The following is a 24,552-nucleotide window of genomic DNA, read 5'->3' on the forward strand; positions in this document are numbered from 1 at the left end:
CTTTGTTGTCGGAGCAGGAGATGGCGGAGGCGGGGCAAGAGGCGTACGGCTTGTCTCTCGTTCGCGTCAATCATGAGCACGGGGAGGGGCTGGAGGACCAGGCGCCCCGGTACGTCCTGCTCCGCCGGAAGTGGAGGTGCGGGTTCAGCCGCGGGCTCTGAGCGGGTGAGGCGCGCGGAAACACCGGCGCCGAGAATCGGTGGGGGCGGGTGGCGGACGCCGCTGCTGGGGCCATTTGAGGGGAGCCCCTGGGGCCTGAAGGGCATTTGTCAGGCGGTACAGAGGGGAACCCTTTGGAGAGGGAAGAAGGGGGCGGGTACGCCCTGTCTAGGGGAGCTCGTTTGGCGATCCGGAGTTCCCAAGTAGGGGAGTAGGGGCGGGCGGGGTTCTGGACCGAGTGTCTTTTGGGAGGTGGTATGGTCTCGGGTTGGGCTGTTATTTAAGAATTGGCAGAGCAAGTTCGGTGGGCCTCGGTTCAAGATACGAGTCGGTTTAAATGGTGGAGTGCCCAGGAGAGGGTGGGATGCAGGAAGCTTGGAAGCGGTTAAATGGTTTGCGGACGCAGGAGACCACAAGGAACTGGATGAGTGGCTATAGGTGGACCTGATTTCATCCGATCCCTACCCTCCCGCCCTCCCTGTTCTTGCAGCCCCTGCCCGGATGGCAGCAGTAGTTCTAGGGAGAGACACCATGGGCCCCGAGCGTATCTTCCCCAATCAGACTGAGGAATTAGGGCCGCACCAGGGCCCTACGGAAGGCACTGGGGATTGGAGCAGCGAGGAGCCTGAGGAAGAGCAGGAGGAAACGGGGGCAGGCCCAGCTGGCTACTCCTACCAACCCCTGAACCAAGATCCTGAACCAGAGGAGGTAGAGCTGGCACCGGTGGGGGATGGAGAAGATGTAGTTGCTGATATTCAGGATCGGATCCAGGTATGGTGGAGGCGGCACTGTTCTGGCCAGGTGAAGCTGGGATTCCTGAAGTGCTGGACCTGAACTGTCTTCTCTCTGGCTCTTTAGGCCCTGGGGCTTCATTTGCCAGACCCGCCATTAGAGAGCGAGGATGAAGAGGAGGAAGGAGCCACAGGATTGAGCAACCACAGCTCTATTCCCATGGACCCGGGTAAAGGGAGCATGCTTTCATTTTGGAATAATGTTGGAGGAAAGGGACTGGTCAGAACCAGTAAAGAAAGGGAAGTCATAGAGGAACACCCCGTTCCTAAAACAACAGTTTGTCATGTAAGATTTTACAGACTTCAGAATCCAGGTGAAAGTCTATTGTGTTAGACTTGGGTTGTAGGTGGGCTTGCCTGGAAATAACAAGATGGATTTGGCCTCCCTGGTAGCCCAAGGGTTATGGGTTAATTCAAAGAATGGGGAGTGGAGCTGGTCCCATCGTTTCTGTTATCCTGTTTTTTGTGATTTCAGAACATGTGGAGTTGGTGAAAAGGACAATGGCTGGAGTAAGCCTGCCTGCGCCAGGGGTTCCTGCCTGGGCTCGGGAGATATCAGATGCCCAGTGGGAAGATGTGGTACAGAAGGCCCTCCAAGCCCGGCAGGGGACGACCCCAGCCTGGAAGTGACTACCCTGAGAGCTGCCTTATCTCCCTGCATTCCAGGCCAGAACCAGCATAGGACTGAACACATCCCTGGTTGTAATGTCCATCTTCATATTCTCCATCTCCCTTTCCACATCAAGGCAAATCAGACTTCTTCTCAGAGACCCACTTTATTCAGTTCTGTACATATGGGGACATTGGCCCAAGCCCAACCCATCTTAGCATGTATCACTGTGGAGAATAAAGCACCCTATGTACACAGCCAAAAGCTGCACTGCCTGTGCCCCTGGAACCTGGGTCTGGCCCTCTTCAGCCCCTTGCCCCTTCAGGGTGTCTGAAAGGGACAAGTGGGGGCCTGCCCAGCATCAGCACAAAGGAAATAAATAGGTGTCGGGGGAGCCATGCTTAGGGCACTGCTCCCTGCTTCCTCCTAGCTTTGGGAACCAACAACATAGGAAAGCAGTCAGCCCCAGGGTGGTCCCTTCCATGTCTGTGATCCCAGGGCTGCTGCTCACCAAAGAGGGGGCACAGGGTAGGGTGTTTGTTCACCCCCTTCTCTTGGTCCATCTGGGCCCTATATTCCATCACCTATGGTCCATAGCGTATGCTTTTCTCCTTTTGACCTCCCCATGTTGTCTTGGTCAGGCAGGGGATAAGAGAAAATAATTCAACCCCATCAGCCTGCACACTGCTGGGGCTGGGGGCCTAATTGTGCCTGTTGGGGGTTGGCTCCCCTCCAGCTACTCACTCCAGGGGCCAATGGGGCTTGACATAACTTTGGTGAGAATAATCTCCTGCTGCTCCCTATATGCTTCTGCAGGGGAGGGAGAGAAGGAAAGACACCTGGAGTTGAAATGAGGATTAAGGGAAGGGGAGAGGAGCATATGTATTCCTGTGTGTATTTCTCAGAGCAGCCTCAGGTAGCTGTGGGGTTAGGAGAGGAGGGGGACAGGCATCCCCAAGTTGTCTGGGCACTGAGGATCTCAGTGCTCAGCCTGTCTGTACTAGCCACAGGGAGGCATGAACACATTTTGGGAAGAAGAGGGACCACTCTGGGGGGGGGGTCCCCTGCTTCAAATGCCACATCCCCTCCCTAGAGTAGCTAGAGAGGCACTGCCTTGCCCCAAGTCAGCCAGTGGGGAGCAGAGGGTGGAGGGCTAGGGCAGCGTCCCAGGGCTGAGTGGGCTGTGGCCCTGTGGTAGGACGGTGAGGGGGTCAGAGAGCCTCCTGGCTGGCAGTTAGGAATTCTTCCGCCCGCTTGTGTGCCTCCAGCGCCTTGATGGTATACACGTCCTGGGGCAGCTCGGACTTCCGCCGAAGCAGTACCTTCTCCTTCTTGATGTCCTTTAGCATCTACGTGTAGGTACGGAGAAGGCGAGGAATGGTAACCGATTCCCAATAAATTTTATAGCTTCCTCCCCTTATTCCTCGGATCTGCCGCTCCTGTCTCCTCTCCCTTTCAGAGCTTTTATTTCTGCTCCCCATTCCCTCTATGCCTTCCCACCTGCACAGCCTCTGTCTCTACCGTCCTCTTCAGAAGTTGGATGTCCTCTGCCGTGGGGGTCTCTGTCTCCATCGAGTACACAGGAGGCAGTGGTGGAGGAGCTCGGAACATGGGATACTGAGAAGGAGAGGAGGCACGGGCAGGTGGTGAGAGCCGCTTCAGAAGTCTGTGGACCTGTCTTGAAACAAACCCTCCCCCAGGCCAAACTGGGCCCCTCAGGTTGGGGCAGCGGCAGGAAAAGCTCACCTGGGGATTGAGTCGGGCCAGCTCCTCGATCTTTTGCCACATCTCTTCTCTTTCCTTCATTCGGAACCGGCCCCTGAGGGAGCAAAGATGGGATAGGCGGTGGGCTTGAAAGAGAAGCAGAGGGAACCTGGGGTGAAGATGGAAGCCCCCAAGTCGAGAGATACTCACTTCTGTTTCTCTGCCTTGTACTGTTGTGTGCAGTCATCAAACAGCTTCTGATTCATCTCCATAAACAGCTTTAGGGCATTGTAGATCAGTCCATGGATTGTCCTGCCACCGGGAAGAAGGATCAGGTACAGGAGGCCTTACTTATATAAGGGCAGTGCCAGGACCCCAATTTGCTCTCTCCCAGGAGGGGTCTCTGCTAAGAGCTTTCATAGACCGCTGCAGTGTAAGGTTATCGTTCTAGCCAAATCACGTGACTTGAGATTGGCATTTCAGGTTCTTTATAGGCCTTGGTCTGTTTGTCCCTCCTTTGCCTCACCCCGTGCTCTAAGACCTACCTTCTTCACGCTACTTCTATGCCCTGGCCTATCCTAATGGCCTCCCAGCAGCTTAACGGACAGCACCTGCACCACAGTGCACTTGCTTTTGGCTGGAAAGTCTCTTTACGACAGTGGGATTCAGCAAATGCTAAAAAAGATCACATCAGCTTCTCATAGCACAGAATGAAGTCTCCAAAGCTGCAGACTATCTCTGACGGGGAGAAGATAGGATACAAGCCACACTCTGCTGTAGGTATTGCAGACATCTCTCACATCGCTGTCTTCTCCCTGGTCAGTTCCTCAAGGGCCTGTCAGTGTGCAGTGGGCACTAGCCCCTGTGCTCAGTGACCCGATGAGACCGCTGGCTCTTCAGTTCTTCCACCCCCTCACAGGTTCCCAAACCAGAGCCCCACCACCCAGCCCTACCCCAGCCGCCTACTTGTTCCAGTGGCTCTTGGAGTTCCTGTAGAGTGCAGGGAACATGATGGGAAGGACTCGGGCAGCATTGTCACTGATCAGGCTCATGATGTACTCATTGTTCCAGTAATAGAGAGCACGCTCTGCCACCTGGTGGGGACAGGTGGGACTCAGCAGGGGTATGGTTCACTCTGCTGAAAACCCTCCTCAGTTTCTAGGAGGCCTGGGGACGGGATATGCTGGTCTGAGTCTCACCTGGAAATGAGGGCTGGAGACACACTTGGCAAGCTGGCGGAAGAGTGGTTCCATCACTTTGCTGAACTCTGAAGGTTCAATGACATCTAGAATCTCCTCTAGCTCATTCAGGAACATGACCTCCTTGGGGCTGTGGGTTTTGGGCCAGAACTTGAGAAGTCCCACAATCACCTGTGAGAAGAGGAGGACACGGGGATAAAATTCTCACTCAACACCTGCCTGCTTCCACAGGAAGCCTTCCTGGCCTCTCTCCCCACCCTGATGGGCACAGCTCGGGTGGCCTCCGCTAACTGGCCTGATTCTGTTTCCTATATATAGGTTTTACTTTTCCTTCAGAGAGGAATCCATGTCACCTGTTGGGCCACATCCCTCCTGAGCACCTGCTTATGGCATTATTCAATAGGCAGACTGGGAAGTTTAATTGACAGGAAGAGGTGTCCTGGGGCTGGGAAGGGGAATTACCGGCTCTGTGAGACTGCTCTCCTTCTCCAGGAACTGTACCACACAGTAAGCCAGCTGCAAAAGGTTGAGGTAGAAAGGAGGTGAGGCGTAGGGTCCGGGTCTCAGAGGGATCAGGGACAGAAGCAAGAGCCCAGAATGGAAGAAGAGGTGTAAAGAGGAATTATCCCACCCACTCCTTCTGCCACCCCCATCCCAGATGGAATATCTTCCCCTCCCTCTCTTTTCTCTGCTGCCGGTGTCAGGGATCATCAGGAGGAAGGCAGCTCACCTGCGGGTGGTAGACACTCAGGGACTTGACCTTGTGAAGGGGAAGCAGGACACGGATGAGGAACATCTTGTGCTCTTCCTTAAGGGGCAAGGCAAAGCCATTGATGATGCTAGGAGTTATAGGAGGTTTGTTAGGACCAAAGGGCCATCCAAGCTCAGTGCTCCCGTCCCTCCAACCTTCTGCAGGCACGTGTGCCCCCACCCCACCGCTTACCTGCCGAGGATCTCTAAGAGCTCAGCAATCCCGTTGTGATGTTCTGTCTCATAGATGAACCTGAGGGAGGAAAGAAAGGCTCTCGTGACAATCCCCAATGTTCCTCCAGCACTCTGCAGAGTCCCCCTACCTCCCTTCTCCCATCCCAACTTAGCAGGGCTTGCTATGCTCCTAAGCTGGGTCCCGGCCTCACCTGTAGAAGATGTGGTTGATCTGCCTACGAATATAAGCCCGGAGCCCCAAAAACTTGCCATAGATGCGATGCAAGATGGTCTTGAGGAAGTCCCGCTCTCGAGGATCCTCACTGTCAAACAGGTCCAGGAGCTGGGAGCAGGTGGGAGGAAAAGGTGGTGAATGAGGCAGGAGCCTGGGAAGGTCAGGGCTGGGGTGACATGGATTCCTAGCCAGGGGACACCCAGAGGTTCTCTGGATGGGGGGGGGGGGTATGGGGGCAAGTCTCTGGAGAGCAGAGTGATTCCTTTACATAGCTTTCCCCAGTGTGATGTCTGGGTATGCGTGTCTGCATGCCCCACTGATGGGGAAGAGGTAACTCTTGCTAATTTCCTTCAATTATGCTAGGAGCTTGTTAAGAGCAGAGGGATTTGCTTATCCCTCCCCCACCACCAGTCCTTTGCACCAGACACAGTTGAAAGCCCATATATTCAACAGATGGAGAAAGAGTGGGGACCTCACTGAGGAGCTGTGGGGCTAGAGTTCATGGGCTGGAAGGAGGAAAGGACAGGAACTTCAGGGACTCACAGCAAGGACAAACTTCTGGTCGATATACTTCTTGGCTATGTTTGGCTGGAAATCAGGAGACTCGAGGAAACGTAAGAAAAACTCATACACGAGCTGTCGGGAGCAATGAGCATCCACTTAGGGGGTATTCCCCAAGGACTGAGACATACCCCTTGCTGTCTCAGAGTGCCCCATTCCCTGAAGCCAGGGCCAGCATGCCCCCTCACTGTGGTACCTGGAGATGTGGCCAGGCAGCTTCCAGGGTGGGCTCATCCTCTTCTGGGTCAAACTCGGCCCCGGTGGGGTTCGATGAAGGTGGCAGCGTCCGGAAGAGGTTCACTGAAAACTGAGGGGGAGGACCCAGGTGAGAGCTCCATGCAGGCTTCTCCACAGCCCCCCTCCCTGCCTGCTTTCCCCTTTTCCCTGTGCCCACCATGGTGACAGCCTCGGGGTAAATGGCCTCAGTGACAACATCACGGCTATGGGTGATGTACTCCACCATTTCGTTGAGTCCTGCCCGCTTCACCTCCTTGAATTTGAGGTCACTGAGTGGATCTGAGACAAAGTCAAAGAGGACACAGCACTGGCGCAGCTTCTGGATAAAAAGCTCCTCCCGCTCCTGGGTTGGCGAATCTGTAGGGGGAGGCAACAGTCAGTCTCTCCTCCCTAGCCCTTCACTGCCATGCGCTACTTGCCTTACAGGGCCTTCCCCTACCCCATCCTGCTGCCATCCTGCTCCCCTGGCACCCCAGCCCTGGTGGACCTCCCTCTCACATTGTCTGGAACTTCCATCCCCCTCAAATACTCCCAAACCTCCATACAGCCAATGCCCAGTGACCCCCTAGGCCTGGTGCACCAGCCCCCATGACCTTTTCCAAGTACCTTTCAGGGCAGGAAGCTTCTGCAACTCCCGGTTCTTGCTGAGATTGAAGCGGGAGGAGCTTTGCCGTCGCTCCTTCTTGACAATCTGGGGCCCTCCAGAGTACTTGATTTTGCTGAGCTGCGTTGGGGGCGGTGTGCTGTTGCTGGGACGCTTGTTGGACGATGGGGGCTGGGGCTGCGGCTGCGGCTGGGGCTGGGGCTGAGGCTGGGGCTGGGCCTAGTCAAATAAGTGATTTGTTGAAGTCTGCTCCCCAAGGTTCAGCTCCCACCCTGGGCCGCGGCCCATCCTGCAGTCCATCCATGCCTGCACAGGCCTGGGCAGCCAAGCAGCCATCTCCTACCCTGGAGCAGCTCCAGTCAGGGTCAGAGATGACTAAGGTTTATTATCCCCAGAAGGGGGTGGTCAAGAAGCCGTGTCTCCCCAAATGGTGCCCACTGCCTGTGCATCGAGAGCCTTCAAAATGTTTGTTCTAGTTCACGAACAGGCAAATCTAATTGATGGATTGATGGTGATGGATGTCAGAAAAGTGGCTATCTTGCCAGGGCTGGCAGGGGTGTGGGATTGATTGAGAAGGGATCTGAGGAATCTTCTGAGTAATGGAAATGTTCTATATCTTGACTGGATCTGGCAGGTGGTTCGAAGCATAAACATATGTAAAAATTCATTAAGCAGAAAAAAAAAATTCATTAGGTAGCATACTTGAGATTATCGTACTTTCCCACTTCACTGAATGCATCACATTCTTGGTCAAAAGTTAAAAGAGGGGCGCCTGGGTGGCTCAGTACGTTAAGCATCCAACTCTTGATTTCCAATCAGGTCATGATCTCACAGTCATGAGATGGAGTCCCTGCACCAGGATCTGCTCTGAACGTGGAGTCTGCTTGGGATTCTCCATACTACATACAAAAGGCTTTGTGCACACTTTATGTATATATATACATATATATATGTATATATATGTATAAATATATATATAGGGCTTTGTGCCCTATTTATAACAGCAAATAAATAAATAAATAATCAATCAATCATGGAGTTAAAATTATGTTCATGAAAACTATGTACTACATGCAATCATACATGGTTCGACTGTAGAAAATATTTACACAGCCATAGTAATTTACCCAAAATTGGTGATAAGTACTTTGGGAGGATGGGAAAGGTCTATATTGGATATAAGATGCTAAGACCTTACTTTTCCATAGTAGGAAGTCAATAGATTATATCTAATGCTCAAAAATGAAAGAATTTTAGAGGCGCCTGGGTGGCTCAGTCGGTTGAGTGTCCGACTCGGGCTCAGGTCATGATCTCATGGTTCACGAGTTTGAGCCCCACGTCGGACTCTGTGCTGACAGCTCGGAGCCTGGAGCGTGCTTCGGATTCTGTGTCTCCCTCTCTCTCTCTGCCCCTCCCTAGTTTGCACTCTCTCTCTCCCTCTCTCAAAAATAAATAAACATTAAAAAAATTTTTTTTTGACAAAAGAATTTTTTAAAAAGCAGCAAAAGACTCTTAATTGGGGCGCCTGGGTGGCTCAGCTGGTTAAGTGTCTGACTTCAGCTCAGGTCATGATCTCGTGTTCATGGGTTCCAGCCCCGCATCAGCCTCTATGCGGACAGCTCAGAACCTAAAGCCTGCCTCGGATTCTGTGTCTCCCTCTCTCTCTGCCTTTTCCCTGTTTGTGCTCTCTCTCTAAAGTAAATAAATTAACATTAAAAAGAAAAAAGACTTGGGGCGCCTGGGTGGCTCAGTCGGTTGAGTGTCTGACTTCAGCTCAGGTCATGATCTCAGAGTTCGAGCCCCGCGTCGGGCTCTGGTGCTGACAGCTCGGGAGCCTGAAGCCTGCTTCGGGTTCTGTGTCTCCCTCTCCCTCTGCCCCTAACCCACTCACATTCTGTCTCTGTCTCTCTCAAAAATAAATAAACATTAAAAATTTTTTTTAAAAAAAGACTCTTATTTGGAAGCACAGAAGTCAATTTCCAAGGAAAGGTGGGTTGAAAGCGGTCACCACAAAGCAACAGAATAGGGGGCTAGGCGGGAGCTGCTCCTTTCATTACAAGGCCAAGGGTACTTACTGTGTGACTTTCTGAACAATGTACATGTTGTCATGTTGATAAATTTCAAAATAAAACAAAGCCTAAAACTATGTAATGACAGAAAATTGCTTCCTATGCAAAGTTAAATAAGGATAACACAAAACTGTACATGCAAAATGAGCTCACCCACATTACAACACGTGCACAGAACCCAAAGCCCAGTGAAGAGAAGGAAAAAACAACAGCAAGCCACCACTGTTTTTATGACTGTCTCCCATTGTAGCAGAATGACAGATGACTTTTCTCTACTTTTCTCGATTTTCTACAAGCTGACACATTTATATAATGGGAGAAACACAGCTAATTTTTTTAAAGCTATCTCTTTACTCCATCCCAGATACGGGTGTTGGGGCCCCACGAAGGTCACTGTCAGAAGTATACACACAGGTGTTTGCAACACTGTCCACCCACAGGTACTGTCAGGTAACCACCTGCCGGTAGAGGGGAGAAGCTGGGCCGCAGGACAACCCTTGCCCCCAGAGACTGCAGCAGGATCAGAGGACGGAGGCCATGTCCAGCTGGGTACCCACACCACAGGAGACTGGGTGGCTCAGTGGGTTAAGTGGCTAACTTCAGCTCAGGTCATGATCTCACAGTTCGTGAGTTTAAGCCCCACATCGGGCTCTGTGCTGATGGCACAGAGTCTGTTTGGGATTCTCTCTCTCCCTTTCTCTCTGCTCCTCCCCGGCTTGTGCTCTCTCTCTCTCTCTCTCTCTCTCAAAATAATTAAATTAAAAAAAGAAAAAAAGAATGGGAGAATATGAAATCATCTGGGATGGGGGAAGGGAGGAAGACAGAAATGTTATGCTTTGTAGGCTCTGAATTTTTTATAGAAACAACTATGTCAAGCTTGTGACCTATCTGGGGATCAGAGGAGAGGAGAGACACGCTGCATCCAGCCTGGGGCTGGCCTGTGGGTCCAGTGTAGCTCATTACCTTCTTGGCCATCTGGCCCTCTCCCCCACCTGAAATGATCACCCCAGACACTAACCTAAGGGAGCACAAGGAAATGGGGCAAGATTAGCCGCCACACACCTCTCCTGCCATGACCAGCACTCAGCCGGTGTGATTCTGGTTAGACTGTACAAGGTGTCCTGGGGTCTCTCTTCCTGCACATGGCAGATGGCTCATACCTTGGTGAGGGATAGGAGAGAGAGGCAGAAGGGTGGGGAACCAGACCCACCCCCGCCCTGTGCCTTCATTTCCCAGTTGCAGGAAAAACCAAATCCTTATCTGTGGAGCTTGGTGGTCACGAGCACAGACTCCCACTAGACTGCCTGGGTTTGACTCCTGCTCTGCCATTTATTAGCCAAGTAACCTCCAGAAAGTCAACTAGTCTGTCTACCTCCATTTCCTCATCTGTAAAGTGGGGATGACAATAGTACCTAGCTCATAAGGTTGTAATAACGATTTAAGTGAACGTTATATAGCTGACAGAAGTGCTTTGTAAGAAGTGTCTTCTACTGTTATCACGATTATTTCCCATCCCTAGACTTTAAAAATGCAACCTGGAAATTCCTGAAATTAGCATGCCTCAAATGTTCCCATGGGTCCATTATCTTCCTTGGTCTAAAACGGGGGAACCCAAGAAAGCATTTCATCTTTCAAGATCCAGTTTAAGCCCCACCCTCTTCTTTGTCTGTTTCACTGGCTCTGTGATCATCCCCAGTGATGCCTCTTGGCTCGGTGTGTTCACATGTCCAACTAGATAGCAAGTCCCCTGAAAGCCAGGACCCTGGTTTGTAGTGTTCTGGGTCCCCTCAAGCACTGGCACCTAACAGGCATTCAATGAAGGTTTGATTGGTTGATTGACAGGGGGCCAGACCTTTCCTGTCCCAAGCCCGGAACCATCAGAACAGAGCACTGTATGGTGTCAGGAGCAGAGTAGGAGGGAGAAACATTAGTTATACCAGGGCAAGGGGCTCAGTGGCAGCTAACGAACAAAACTCTGAGGAAGAGCATGTCCTTCTCCATCGTCCCAGATAAGAAAGACACTTTGCACCTCCACAAACCGCACACTGAGGGGATGTCTAGGGAAAGAGGCATTCGCCCCAGAAGGAGAGAAGCCAGGCCTCGATTTTCTCTGCTAACAGAGAAATGGGCAAATCTGTGGTTTCCCATCTATTCTCCAAGTAAGGTTAAGAGAACAGAGGGTCACATGGCTAAAAATCAAAGTTTAAAAACCAGTAGAGGGGCACCTGGGTGGCTGAGCTGGATTTCGACTCAGGTCATGATCTCTCGGTCCTGAGATCGAGCCCCATGTCAAGTCCGTATTGGGCGTGGAGCCTGCTTGGGATTCCCTCTCCCCCTCTCCTTCTGCTCCTCCCCTGCTCATGCTCTCTCTAAAAAAAATTAAAAAATAAAATAAAAATAAAAACCAATAGGTTGATGCCTGAGGTCCCTTCTCCACTAGGAATGCATCATTGAAGGCAGGGGTGGCTGGAGAGCTGCTGAGCTTAGCTTGTCCCACCTCACCCCACTGGGCCACCTGGTTTTATAAGGACCATTGGCTCCCAGGCCCCACACACAAGAAGCATCTGAGAGACAGCTGGTCTAGTCAGCAAAGCGCCTGGCTGCCAAGCCTCAATGAGGCATCCCCTGGTCTATTCACTCTTCAATAGGAAACATGCTTGTCAGCATGAGGCATGGGGCTATGCCAGTGACTCACTTCATGTCCAACTCTTTCCTCTAAAAACTTCAGCCTTTTTTTTTTAATCATTTTTTTAAAAGATTTTATCTTTTAGTAATCTCTACACCCAACTTTGGGCTCGAATTTATAATCTCGAGATCAAGAGTCACATGCTCCCCCGACTGAGCCAGCCAGGCACCCAGTAAAAGCTTCAGCTTTTAACTTTTCTACTGACCTGGGCTGCAGGTGGGAGGCAGGTGAGTCCCCTGGGGAACCTTCCGCAACTATCACCATCACTGGTGAACGCTGACCGAAGGCAACCCAGCCAACCTGGCCATTTCCTCTGCCTGAAGTGCCTTCTCCTCCCACCTCCAAGAAGCCTTCCTAGATTTGGGCCTCCAGCAGTCAAGTGGTACTTGGAATTTATGCACCACACTCGCACTCAAGAGACTGCAACTAAACTTGCCCACTCTGAACCAACCCTAGTCCAATTTGATCCTAACACAATCACCATTAATAATCAAACCCAAATATTTAAACCTAAAATAAGAGATAGAAATATAAATTAAGGGGGTGACTGAGAGGCTCAAATGGGCATCCAACTCTTGATTTGGGCTCAGGTCATGATCTCACGGTTCATGGGATTGAGCCCTGCACTGTTATTGTTACTTGGAATTCTCTCTCTCCACCCTTCCTCCCGCTCACACCAGCTCTCTCTCAAGACATGTTTTTAAAAATTAAATTAAATTAAAGAAAAAAAAGAAATATAAATTAAGTACTATAGAAAGTATTGTAAAGGGGCACCTGGCTAGTTTGGTTGGTAGAGCATGAGACTCTTGATCTCAGGGTCCTGAGTTGAAGTCCCACATTGGGTGTAGAGCTAACTTGAAAGAAAGAAAGAGAGAGAGAGAGAGAAAGAGAAAGAGAGAGAGAGAGAGAGAGAGAAAGAAAGAAAGAGAAAGAGAAAGAGAAAGAGAAAGAGAAAGAGAAAGAGAAAGAAAAGAAAAGAAAAGAAAAGAAAAGAAAAGAAAAGAAAAGAAAAGAAAAGAAAAGAAAGGAAAAAAGAAAAGAAAAGAAAGACAGAGAGACGTATTGGAGCACCTGGGTCAGTTAAGCGTCCAACTCTTGTTTTCAGCTCAGGTCATGATCTCACATTCATGGGTCCAAGCCCCATGTCGGGCTCTGCGCTGGCAGCGTGCAGCCTGCTTGGGATCCTCTCTCTCCCTTATCTCTCTGCCCCTCCCCTGCTTGCACATGCACTTTCTATTTCCCTCTCTAAATAAATAAACATTTTTTTTAATTTTTAAAAAGTGTTGTCAGAAAAAGATGAAAGGTAAAACAGTGAAAAACTCACAATGTCACAGCTTTTGCATAATCAATCACCTAGTCAAATAAAGATCATTTTAGTTTAAAACCCCAAAAAATCGCAGAGGCATTCTCTCCTATCCTGATACCTAGAGCTCTATCTAGCTGAACTAAATTATTTCCTTCCTTCATTTATTCAATGACCATCATGCTAAGCCTTAGAGATTAAAGGGTAGCTAGCCCCTGCCCTCAAAGAGCTCACAGTCCAGTGGGTGAGACCAACACACGGGCAGCTCTTGGTATCAGGGAAATGAAAAAACAGAGTGCCACCAAGGATACGGGAACACAAACTCTGCCAGAAGAATGAGTGAAGCTGTTCCTGAAGAGGTGACTTTTGACTTGCTCTCAAAGGACAAACATGAGCTCAGCGGGCAAAAGAACAAAGCAGCGGGGGGCGGGGGGGGCTCCAGGGTGGCTCAGTGGGTTGAGCCTCCTACTTCGGCTCAGGTCATGATCTTACAGTTCGTGGATTTGAGCCCCGCATCGGGCTCTGTGCTGACAGCTCAGAGCCTGCAGCCTGCTTCGGATTCTGTATCTCCCTCTCTCTCTGCCTTTCCCCCGCTCACGCTCTGTCTCTCTCTCAAAAATAAACATTAAAAAAAAAAAAAGGAACAAAGCAGAAAAATAAAGTAGTCCATGCCAATGGAATCTCATCAATAAGGACCCAGAGTTATAAAAGGGCTTGTATCAGGAGATGGGAAGTCCAGCAGAGCAAGAAACCAGGATGGGTGCTAGAAAAATAAGGCAGGGCCCCCTCAGAGGGGTCCAGAGTGTGAATTTGAATTTTAACTTAAAAGCAATGAGATGCCAACAGAGCTTTTTCTTTTTATTTTTTTAACGTTTTATTTATTTTTGAGAGAGACAGAGCATGAGTGGGGGAGGGGCAGAGAGAGGGAGACACAGAACCCGAAGCAGGCTTCAGGCTCTCAGCTGTCAGCACAGAGCCGGATGCAGGGCTCAAACTCACGAAACATGGGATCATGACCTAAGCCGGAGTCGGACACTTAATGGACTGAGCCACCCAGGCGCCCCAAACCAACAGAGCTTTTTAAGTAGAGGACTGATAAGACAGAAGAATGTTTTTAGGGCAACAATTTTGGCTACTGGGAGGACAGGCTGACATGGAGGGACTGAGATAATTTCTTCCTCCCTCTGTCCCTGCTCCCAGAACTCAGGACAGGGCACACCACCGAGTGGAGTCCGGGGCAGTGAACTGCTGTCTCCAGAGACAGAGCAGGAAAGACCCTTGCCTGCAGCGATAGGTCAACAGTGAGTCTTATCCAATCTCTCAAGGCTCCTTTCCGTTCTAAGACTCTTCCAGAATCTTAGACACAGGGTATCACGTCATTAAGAACACAGGAGGGGTGCCTGGGTGGTTCAGTCGGTTAAGCTCCCAACTCTTGATCTCAGCTCAGGTCTTGATGTCAGTCAGGGTTGTGAGTTCAAGGCCACACTGGGCTCCACGCTGGGTGTGAAGTCTACTTTAAAAATAAATAATGAAGTCTAAACAAAAAACAAAAACAAAAACACACAGAATCGGCTCGTGAGCCACAGCACACTGGGTTGAATTCCAGCTCTGCTGTTTACCAGCTGAGTAAGAGCTATTTAACGTCACTAAGCCTCAGTTTCATCTGTAAAATGGGGATGATGACTGATAACAGAATGACCTCAGGGGAGTGTTGTGAAGATTAAATGAGATTAAAAGGTTAAATGCAAGCAAAGGTCTTAAGACAGCACCTGGGAAGTTGAACAGTGTCAACCCAACATCTGTGAACGTGACATAACTTGGAAATAGGGTCTTTGTAGACATAAACAAGTTGGGGTGGGCCCTAAATCCAATGTGACTAGTGTCTTCATAAGAAGAAAATGTGGACACGGGGCGCCTGGGTGGCTCAGTGAGTTAAGCATCTGACTTCGGCTCAGGTCATGATCTCAGGGCTCACGAGTTCAAGCCCCATGTCCGGCTCTGAGCTGACAGCTCACAGCTCGGAACCTGGAGCCTGTTTCGGATTCTGTCTCCCTTTCTCTCTGCCCCTCCCCTGCTCATACTCTGTCTCTATCTCTCAAAAATAAATTAAACAAAAACAAAAAAAGAGGAAGGAAGAAAATGTGAACACAGAGACACTCAGGGCAGAACCCCATGTGAAGGTGAAGGTGGAGGAGGAGACTGGAGTGATGCATCCATAAGCCAAGGAACACTGAGGACTGTTAAAAACCACCAGAATCTAGGGAGAGGTACAGAAGAGATTCTTCCCTAGAACCTCAGAGGGACATGGCCTACTGATGCCTCGATTTCAGATTTCTGGCCTCCAGGACTGTAAGAGAATAAATCTCTGTTATTTTAAGCCACCTAGTTTGTGGTCATTTGTTATGGCTGCCCTAGGAACCTAACACACAAGTAACTGCTCAATAAACTAAATGGTGGCTGCCGGAATTATTACATCAATTGGAAAGGCTCTGGCAAATGCATGACACAGGGTAAATTTGGCTAGAAGAGCCCCAAATTCTGGACTAGAAAAACAGCAAGGGAAGGACTGTGCCAAACAGCTTTGGATGACCTGAGCCTCATAGCCTGGCCCCCAACTTTTCCACCGTCCCTCTGCCTGGGGCCACATGGGTACATGTCTGGAAAATCATGCAGCATTTCTGCATCTGCCCTGTACAGGTAAGCCCTGAGCACCATTTCACAAAACAGAGCCCCAGGTGAACTCAACACTCTCCTTTTTCAAATAGATGTGTCCAGAAAGACAGTGGAGAAATCCTAGCAGTTGGTCTCAGCCTATTTCCTAACTTGTTTGAGCTTTCATTTTCCTATCTGGGAAAGGAGAGGGTTAGACTCCAAGGTTACTTCCAACACTTAGGTTTACTTATTTAGCCACTAATGCATTCAAATCCTGGCACCTGTAATGTGCCAAGCCCTTGGGCGGCTCAAAGGGAAGCAAAGGGAAACCTCAAGGAGCTCACTCACGTGCTAATAACACAAAAGTTAAAATGGATAAACAATGAATTCACACCAAATTGTTTAATTACAGCCGTGTAAATGCTGCTGTGGGGTGGTACTGGAGCTAGCAGAGCAAATAGCCGGAGCCCTGACCATGTCCTGGTGGGGAGGGAGGGGGAGGCAGTCAAGGAAGGCTGCTTTTAGGACAAGACATCCAATCTATCTAGTAACTGAACAAGTAGGAGTTAGGCAAAAGATGAGAACAGCCCCCTAACTATTCCTTTCTGTCCCTTTAAATCCCATTTCTATGTCTGTCTTGCTGCTTTGAATGTCAGTTGCCAGCTCCCAGCCACCTTCCCTGTGGGTCCCACAGATGTCACCATTCCTAAAGGGGAGACTGGGCCCAGAGGGAGTGTTTCCCAGGAGCGCTGACTGATGAGTTATTAAGAACCAAGTGCATAAGGGGCACCTGGCTGGCTCAGTTGGTGAAGCAGGTGACTCTTGACCTGAGGGTTGTGAGTTCAAGCCCCACACTGGGCGTAGAGATTACTTAAAAAAATAAAAAATAAAATAAAAATGCCCGCCCTGCCCTCTCCCCTCCCCCCCCCCACCCCGCCCAAAGAACAAAACACATGAGCATACAGACGTGGGGAAGAAACAAGGTGCCGGCTGCTTTCAAGCAGCATACCCAGCTCCCCTCCCTCAGAGTCCACAGTCTGGTGGAGAGAAACCCACGTTGGAAAAATAGTTACAACAAAAAGTGATAAGGTCTATCCTGGAGACATGTTCAAATTACTGTTTAAGGGCAAAGGAAGGAGGAATTCATCTTCTGTGGTCCTCAACTCCCATGTCTGTAAAATGGGGAGGGAACACCTGCCCTGCTTCTTCTGATTACTCAAGTGAGGCCTAAAATGAAGGTCAGGGGTGTGGGAAGTGCTCAGATCTCTTTAGAGGTGACAGGGACCAGAAGTACATAGAAAAGTCTAAATCCAGGATTAACTCCAATACTTGCTAATCGATTTCTTCTCCCCCCCAAATCCACAAGCCCTGCCCATAATCACAGAGATGTTTCCTGTTGTCCTCTATGGCTCTAAACAGTTGAGAACAGGAGAGAAGAAGCAGAGGGGCGCCTGGGTGGCTCAGCCAGTTAAGTGTCTGACTCTTGATTTCGGCTCAGGTCATGATCTCACGGTTCATGAGACTGAGCCCCTCCACAGTGACTGCATGGAGCCTGCTTGGGATTCTCTCTCTCCCTCTCTCTCTCTCTCTCTCTCTCTGCCCCTCCCCCACTCACTCACACGCTCACGCTCTCTCCCTCTCAAAACAAACAAACAAACAAACAAACAAAAAAGCAGAGAAACCAAGGATCACCAGTTTCTGAGTAAGATGGGTACTTACTTGCTCAACATGTTCACAGGACCGGCCACCATCTTGAGCATCGCATTGAGCACACTCCCAAACTCTCCTGGACATACTCTGGACTTAAGTCTCTCCACCCTCCAGTGCTGTCTCTGCTTGCCATTTATTGCTTTACAGCCCTAGACTTCCAAGTTGTGCTGACCTCTGCTCATCACTGTCCTTTAGCAGGTTCCCATTGGATCAGAACCAAGGGCAGTGGGCCCAGCCCTGGCCGGCTCAAGGACACCAGCCACTCCCACCCCTTCCCCACCCCAAGCCATGCCAAAGCCACTCATTCACCACTGAGCACCCTCGTACTTTTTCCCTTCCCCCCCCCCAGCACCTGCTACCCCTAGCTTTTCATTCTAAGGAAAAAGGAATTCTTACCACGCAAGGTTGGCAGACAGAGAAATAACTTTCACAAGAATTGCTGGGGAGTCTGAAGAACTGCAGAGCGTAGTTGCTCTATACCAGCCGAAGGGGCAGGCTGCCTGACTGAAGGCAGCTACCTGGCTGGGCTGTCCAAGCTCCTCCCAGGCTGTGGAAGGCCCCTTCCCTTCTGCCTGGATCACATCTGGCCCCCTGGGATCCCTCACCCCACTAGCCGTCGAGCAGTTCGAGCTGGTGCCTGCACCGTAACTAGAGCCGTGCCCACTTTCATTACCTCCTCGGCGCTCTCGCCTCCACCATCCTTGCCCGAGCTGCTGGGCTTGGTCGTGCCTTTGGCAAGCTTGGGGGTCTCCTGAAGGGGGAAGATGGAGGTAGTCAGCAGATGCCAGGAGAAGGGAGAGGCCTCATCTGGACTGCTTAGGTCTGTGTTGTAATTATCCTCTGTCCAACGGAAGTAATCAGTCAGAACCACTGAGCATCTACCCTGTACCTAGCCCAGGGGAAGAGGACTTGGTGTACACAAAGGGAGTCCCTCCAAAGAGTTTGGAATGTGGTGAGGAAGACATTGCTAAGACATAGTAATGAAGCATGATAATAATGATCTGTCCCCTCACATGGCTGCTGTATGAGTAAGGGCCCCGGAGAGCCTCTGTCAAGGAAGAACCAGGGTGTGGAGCTTTAAGGAACAAGCTATTCTGTCTAGCTTCTGGCTAGAGCGGGCAGGGGGGGTGCCTAAGGTTCTCATGCTGGAGGAGAGAGAGTCACCACTCTCCCCCAAGACCATCTGCAAAGACCTGGAGGCCTTTTTTTGGAAATTACAAATAACATCCAGACTAGAGGGTGCTATTGTCATGATCAGGTATAGGAATTATCCCTAAGAGTGCCTTGGTGGACAAGCACGGGGACAGGGATGGGGGTAAGACCCTGAACTGCTACAAGGATGAGCGCTAGTCCGAAGTCTCCCTCGGGAACCGGGCCGCTGGCTCAGAGCCCTGGCCTGCCTGGCGTCTCTTCCTCTGCCTCGGGCCAAAAAAAGCAACTGCACAGGGACAGGATGGGGAAAATGTGAAAAAGACTTGGGGATTTAGGTCTGATTGCAAGCTCCACACAAATCCTTCATGTGCCAGGGTTGCCCCAGCACCCCATGACCTTCTGTCCAGTTAGCAAACGGAGTGCAGAGCTCTTGGCATGGGGAGGGGACATGGAAGTGCCCCTGTGCTTGGCACTTGATGGAGCTGTTCAGGAGGATCTGGTTCCGTCGTGAGCATCCGACTTTGGGAGGGACAAAGACAAATCCTAGGTTTTCTTCTGGCGAAATACAACCCATACTGGGAGTAGATTCAAAAGCCTGTCCTGAGAGCAACAGCTGCAAGGCTGGGATGGCTAATGATGGAGGGGAGGAGTCCCAGCGGTAGGCGAGCACGAGGGGGTTTTACGAATAAATGAAGGGCTGCCATGTGGACTAAAGATGCAACTTGCTCTATGTGGATCCAGGAGCCCAAGAGGCATGGGCTGAAGTGGCAGGAAGACAGGCTGAGGCTCCGAATAGGAAGGATCTTCTCCTGAAGCAGCTGCACAGAAACCGGCTGTATGCAAGCTCCCCAGTCCTGAGAGCATTCAAGCAAAGGAGCATTCGTGACTCTTCTAATACACGGGCAGGAGGGGTTTGAGCCCTAAATGAAGACTGTCAGAGGACCTTGGAAGTCACTTTCGGCTCTGAGATTCTGACACTTGATGGCAACTGCGCCCTTTCAGTGACAAGTGTTAAGTCACACTGACTATGGGGGCACAAGGATTTCTGGGAGAACAGAGCTCTGCGTGGGCTGGAGGAGGGGGCAGGGAGGATGAGAGCCTTTCCCAGGTGGGGAGCAGCTCCAGGTGTCAGCCAGCAGGAAGGCGCTCCTTTGGGCTGAGCACTCTCCCAGCTGCCCACTGAACAGGCTAGCAGGCATACTGACCCCTTGCCAAAGGGCCAGGGAGTGTGGCTCAGAGCGTGGCGTGTAGAGGCAAAGGATGAAGGGCGCAGGCAGGAGTCACTGAGGTGACCGCACATACCTCAGACGTGGGCCTCATGGACAAAGCTGACCCACCTTTATACATGTCACATCTCTCTACTTGACCACAAGCTCCTTCGCCAGCCCTACAGCACTTAAGCATACCTAACAGGGAGTGTGCCGTGAGAATCCCGGCTGCCTGGTTATGTGGGCATGTGTGGGGGCATGGGGAAACCACGCCCACCACCCTTGCTCCCCGGTTCCTGCAGAACAGGTCAAGTGCACACAACACAGTGCAGCCCAACAACCATCACTTGCGGCCTGGAACCGGGGTTTGGAGCCCATACTGTGTTTGGGCCCAGCTCTGGAATTGTAGGCAGGTTAACTAGCCTCTCTGAGCCTCAGTCCTCCTCTTTTAAGTGACAACAATCACACTACCTAATTCCCTTTAGCACAGTGTACAGCACATGAAAATCCCAATGTTAGCCCGTTATTACTATTATTAAAAACAAGAAGAAAGTGGAAAGGAGCAGGGGCATGCCACCTGGGAACCTAAAAGAGATTCAGTCCTAGATCAGAACATGAGGGAAGAGGAGGGAAGCAAATCCCCCAAGGGACTGACTCAGCACCCATCTATTGAGGGCCTACTGTGTGCAAGGAAGAGGCCAAACCAAAATAGAGTTATTATCTCAAGGGGGAAGAAAAGATTTATCCACAATTAATTCCAGTCCAAGGGAACAAAAAGGACCATACGTGACCTATCAAGTGTTCCACAAATCCCGAGGAGGGGAGAGCTCACTGGGAAGTGAGGGTTCAGGAAAGGCTTCAGGGAGAAGGTTGTGAAGGATGGCCAAGACTGGGACCAGCAGAGATGAAGGAGAAAGGAGAGAGGTGATGGATGTGCAATAAAGATCCTCCTCTCTGTCCCCACCCCATCTGGGCAAAGCTCAGTCACACTGTCACCGACCTCTCCCTCAGGGCTTGTTAACCATTGAAGGAGGCCAAATGCAACTGGAAATCAAAAGCAGAAAGTTAAACCTTGAAAGGAATCAGAGATGCCTGGTTCTGTGCAACCCAATTCTTCCAATGTTGTTTCCCAGCCAAATACTATGGTCAAATATCTATGGTTCCAGCAAGTCTAAGAATTTTTCTTCTCAATCACCTAGAAGAGGAAGGCTTACTGTAGATGGGACAGTGTCTGTCCCATTTTAGTATCAGACTAAAAACTACAGATGGGTGGGGACTTCACCAGCTTCCCCTGAATTTCATGCCCCTCCACGCTCCTTGAAGGAACCCCCTTAGCCTCTGGTGTGGCTGAATTGTGTGTGCATCATTCACAGCTAAGCTGCCCAAACCACTTCAGCAGACCCACTCCCCAAGGACACAGGGCCTGGGTGGGGAACACGAACCTGCCAACCCAGGACCCCAGGAGGTTCAGTGCCTAGTACACCATCACCAACTCTACACTCAGAACCTCTGGCCCTGTGAAGTTATGGAGACAACCCAGAATCAGAGCTGCCTGGGAAATCTCCAAAAGCCCCAGGATAAAGAGTTGAATTGATAAGGTCAGAGATGGCAGCCCAGCAACCAGCCAATCAGAGGGCAAATGAAAGTAAGACACCTCTGGGGTCATAAAGTGGCTGAGCAGAGCACCAGGCCAGAGCCAGCCCCACCACGAGGGGCCAGCCCCAGGAAAGGAGAAGCTGGGGGAGGCTGGAACTGGTATCCTAGCATCCTCTGTGTGAGTCTGTACCTCAAAGGAACCACACCTCTGAGTCAGACCTCAGCAACAGCAGGAAATAGAAGGTAGAGAAAGACAGGGATGAAGAACAGGGGCAAGAAGGCAATATGGAAATAGAAGAGGAAGGTGAAAGAAGGCAACATCAAGACACAAGCCTGTATCAGGACACCATGACAAAGTCAAGGGTGCCCAGGGGTTGGCTGGCCTTTGGGGTAAGAAGGAAAATTAATCTGATAGTAAGGGCAGATTCCCAATTTGAGGATAGTGTAGCCCAGGAAAGGCAGGAATCCAGCACTGCAAAACTGGAAAAATGCAAAGGTTACCCTAAGATTAGGAAAAGGAGAGGACCTTGCTCAGATTAGGAAAGGTAACTGATTTAGGATGAACCTGCAAGTCGGTTGATGCCTGTTAGGGGGGCTTCGGTACAAAGGAGGCCTTTAAGTCAAGAGACCTGATATTGCAGCTGGGCCTCCAAACAGGCTGTGTGACCTTGGCCAAGTCCCTTCCCCTGTCGGGGCCTCAGTCTCCTCATCTGTATCACTAAGGATTACGCTGAATGCGCTCAGTGGTCCCTTCCAACACTGACGTTCTGAGGTTCCATCAACAGAAGGAAGGGCTCAGTCCTGGCTTACAAGTTTGTGTGTGAAGGAAGAACTAGAGGGAGGGGCCTAGGCCAGATTTGGTGGAGGAGAGAGAAAGCAGAGCAGTTCTAGGTCAAGGTGCTTGGCGGGGAGGGAGAAGGGGCTGTAGGGGACGGTGGAGAAGGCCGGCCCAGGCCCAGGCCCGGCGCGTAAGAAAAGGGAAGGGGCTGCGCGCAATGGGGGGCGGGGGGAGGTGGGCTGGAAGGAGGTGCGGTCTCAGATGAGGGGCTGTCCCAAACGGGTAACCGGGTGGGGAGTGGGGAGAGTGGGGTGGGGGCGGGAAGAAAAAGCAGGGGAGTGACCTGGGAGTGGAGCAGATCTGGAGGGAGGTGGTTACCCTGGGCCGGGGGTAGGTGAGGGGAGGAAAGGAGGGAGGTGTACGCGGGGGACTCTATCCCAGGCAAGGTGAGGGAGCCTTTCCAGCTGCGGCACAGGCTGGGGGTGCGGCTAGCGGCGGGGGCGGAGGGCTGGCCCCGGGAGTCCTGCGGGGGCCGGACGGGAGGGTCAGTCTGGGGCTGTCCCGGGCCTGGCTCGGCCTCTCCCAGTGCTCCGCGCAGGCCCCAAGGCGGAGGCGCGAAGAAAAGGGCCACGCTCACCTTCTCCTTCTTCAGTTTATAGGGCATCTCGGCCCGTCCGGACCCAGCCCGGCTCCTGCGGCCCCGCTCCGGCTCCGGCTTTGCTCGGCCGCACTCGGCCCGCTCGGCGTCTCTTCGCCACCGCCTGCGCGCTGCGCCCGGGTCGAGCGGTGTCTGCGCCTCCAATTGGCCCAAACTCTTACAAACCTGCCTGACAACCAGGCGCCGCCTCCTTGGATTGGTTATTGGGGCCAAGCTGCTTCCTTTTTTTCTCATTGGAAAGGAAGAGTACAAACCGCCAGGGTTCGTCTCCCAGAATTGGCTGAGTGGGAGGTCCCGCCCTAAAGTGGGTCGAGCTTAACGAAGGAGGTGGGGAAAAGGGGAAGCCCTAGCTTAGCACCGAGTACCGCACTCGGGCGTCTGGTGTGCGTCGGCCTCTGCCATTCTTTTGCAGCCGGTTCCCTTCTAAAGTGGTTCTCACTTTCCCCGCTCTGCTCCTTCGCCCAGTACGAATGGAAGGAAAGAAGCCCTAAAATGAAGGGCACCTTTCTTCATCTGGGCAATTACCACTAATTGCATATGCAAAATTAGCGGAGAGAGCTCCCAAGAGTCCTCCAGGGCATCCGTTTCCTAAACGAGGCATGCAGAGAATCAAAGGGGAAGGCTGGGTGACTGGGACCTTGGTGAGATGAGATGAGAATCCTGAGTTTGTTACAGTTTTGGAAAGAGGGTCCCCGTAGCTACTGCAAGTGCTCTGGGATTGGGGAACCAGCTAGATAGGAACCCTTGGGAATACAGAGGAAAAGCTACCTCGTTGTTTGTTGAGTGTCTCAGGAAATGCATCTTACTCCCACCCTGCCCAAGCCAATGTCCTAATGGATAAGATCATTTCCTGCCCTCAAGGAGTTCACTGGTGAAGTTCACAGACTTGTATAAACAGATGCTTAAGATACAATGTAATAAATTACACAAACCTAGAGGTGGCTGGAAGAGTATGTTTCAGAAAGTTGACTCCAGTAGACGATTTACTATGTGAAGAAATTGGAGAAGGCTCTAGAGAACAAAAGCCTGTGACCCTTGACCAGGAGAGCAACCTTACAAGACAAAGACCATGGGCATGGAGAAGAAAGGACAGAATTGGGAAATGTGTACAATCAACAGGACTTGATGATTCATTGGAATGTGGGGAAGATGGTAAAGGAAAGGGAGGAGTTGAAGATGAGTTCTGGAGCTGTCAGAAATGTAGAAGGAAAACTGGTGTCATAGTGGCAAAGGAAGTAAAAGAGGATTGGTCAATAGTGTCAAATTCCAGGGAATGATTAAGATAAGCTCAAACAACACCACCTTGATTCTCTAGTTGTGGGTGATCTTTGCAGGAAAGTTTTAGAGAAGTGGAAGGAAGGTTATAATGGGTTGAGTGAGCAAGAGGTATGGAAGTAAAGGCAACAAATGTAGACTCCCATCTCATGGAAGTAGTATTTGGCTCCCAATGATTAATGACAATTTCAAGGTAATACAAAGCAATGCCCACCAACCATTATTTGATAGAGGAAAAGCCCAGGAAGAAAGGATATTTATTTGTGGATGGATACTTGTGTCTGTGTGGGTGCTGAAGCAGGCAGGATATCAGACTTATTTACCCATTCCCAAGGCCTCGAGGAGCACTGTAGTCCTGAGGCCTAGGGCTTGCCTATATAAAGTAGGCGTATCTTCTTTGGACCCACCCCATCATCGTCCCAGTCCTTAGACCCTCTGAAA

At 51.0% G+C, this 24,552-nt stretch overlaps 2 protein-coding genes across 5 annotated transcripts; one reads left to right on the top strand and one right to left on the bottom strand.

Moving 5' to 3' along the window:
• The first annotated feature begins 66 nt into the window (after positions 1 to 66).
• Positions 67 to 1,824, top strand: MEA1 (male-enhanced antigen 1). 4 transcript variants are annotated; one of them, XM_047101420.1, is made up of 4 exons: positions 67 to 109; positions 650 to 930; positions 1,018 to 1,120; positions 1,426 to 1,824. In XM_047101420.1, exons 1-4 carry the CDS (start codon positions 73 to 75, stop codon positions 1,578 to 1,580), a joined length of 576 nt encoding a protein of 191 aa, XP_046957376.1. In that variant the 5' UTR covers positions 67 to 72; the 3' UTR covers positions 1,581 to 1,824. The 4 variants fall into 4 exon arrangements, with proteins under 4 accessions (XP_046957376.1, XP_046957377.1, XP_046957374.1 ...); XM_047101421.1 differs by having other exon boundaries at positions 95 to 165; XM_047101418.1 differs by lacking the exon at positions 67 to 109 and adding an exon at positions 115 to 136.
• On the bottom strand, positions 1,708 to 22,962 carry PPP2R5D (protein phosphatase 2 regulatory subunit B'delta). The gene is made up of 16 exons (XM_047101408.1): positions 22,816 to 22,962; positions 18,118 to 18,195; positions 7,027 to 7,243; positions 6,578 to 6,777; positions 6,380 to 6,490; positions 6,166 to 6,258; positions 5,600 to 5,730; positions 5,407 to 5,466; positions 5,194 to 5,302; positions 4,926 to 4,979; positions 4,464 to 4,634; positions 4,231 to 4,358; positions 3,475 to 3,576; positions 3,307 to 3,379; positions 3,061 to 3,177; positions 1,708 to 2,909 (listed from the first exon to the last, which is right to left on the bottom strand). Exons 1-16 carry the CDS (start codon positions 22,840 to 22,842, stop codon positions 2,772 to 2,774), a joined length of 1,809 nt encoding a protein of 602 aa, XP_046957364.1. The 5' UTR covers positions 22,843 to 22,962; the 3' UTR covers positions 1,708 to 2,771.
• Positions 22,963 to 24,552: the final 1,590 nt, after the last annotated feature.

This window comes from Lynx rufus, unplaced genomic scaffold, assembly GCF_022079265.1.
Source record: "Lynx rufus isolate CCGP_SWC_20201006 ecotype Redwood Valley unplaced genomic scaffold, mLynRuf1.p SCAF_6, whole genome shotgun sequence".
Lineage (NCBI taxonomy): Eukaryota > Metazoa > Chordata > Mammalia > Carnivora > Felidae > Lynx > Lynx rufus.

Coding starts and splice junctions, on each gene's coding strand:
- PPP2R5D (XM_047101408.1), bottom strand. CDS start 22,842: ATGCCCTATAAACTGAAGAAGGAGAAG. Junction 18,196..22,815: donor ATAAACTGAAGAAGGAGAAG/GTGAGCGTGGCC, acceptor TTCCCCCTTCAG/GAGACCCCCAAGCTTGCCAA. Junction 3,380..3,474: donor TACAAGGCAGAGAAACAGAA/GTGAGTATCTCT, acceptor TTGCTCCCTCAG/GGGCCGGTTCCGAATGAAGG.
- MEA1 (XM_047101420.1), top strand. CDS start 73: ATGAGCACGGGGAGGGGCTGGAGGACCAGGCGCCCCG. Junction 110..649: donor CTGGAGGACCAGGCGCCCCG/GTACGTCCTGCT, acceptor CTGTTCTTGCAG/CCCCTGCCCGGATGGCAGCA. Junction 931..1,017: donor ATATTCAGGATCGGATCCAG/GTATGGTGGAGG, acceptor CTGGCTCTTTAG/GCCCTGGGGCTTCATTTGCC.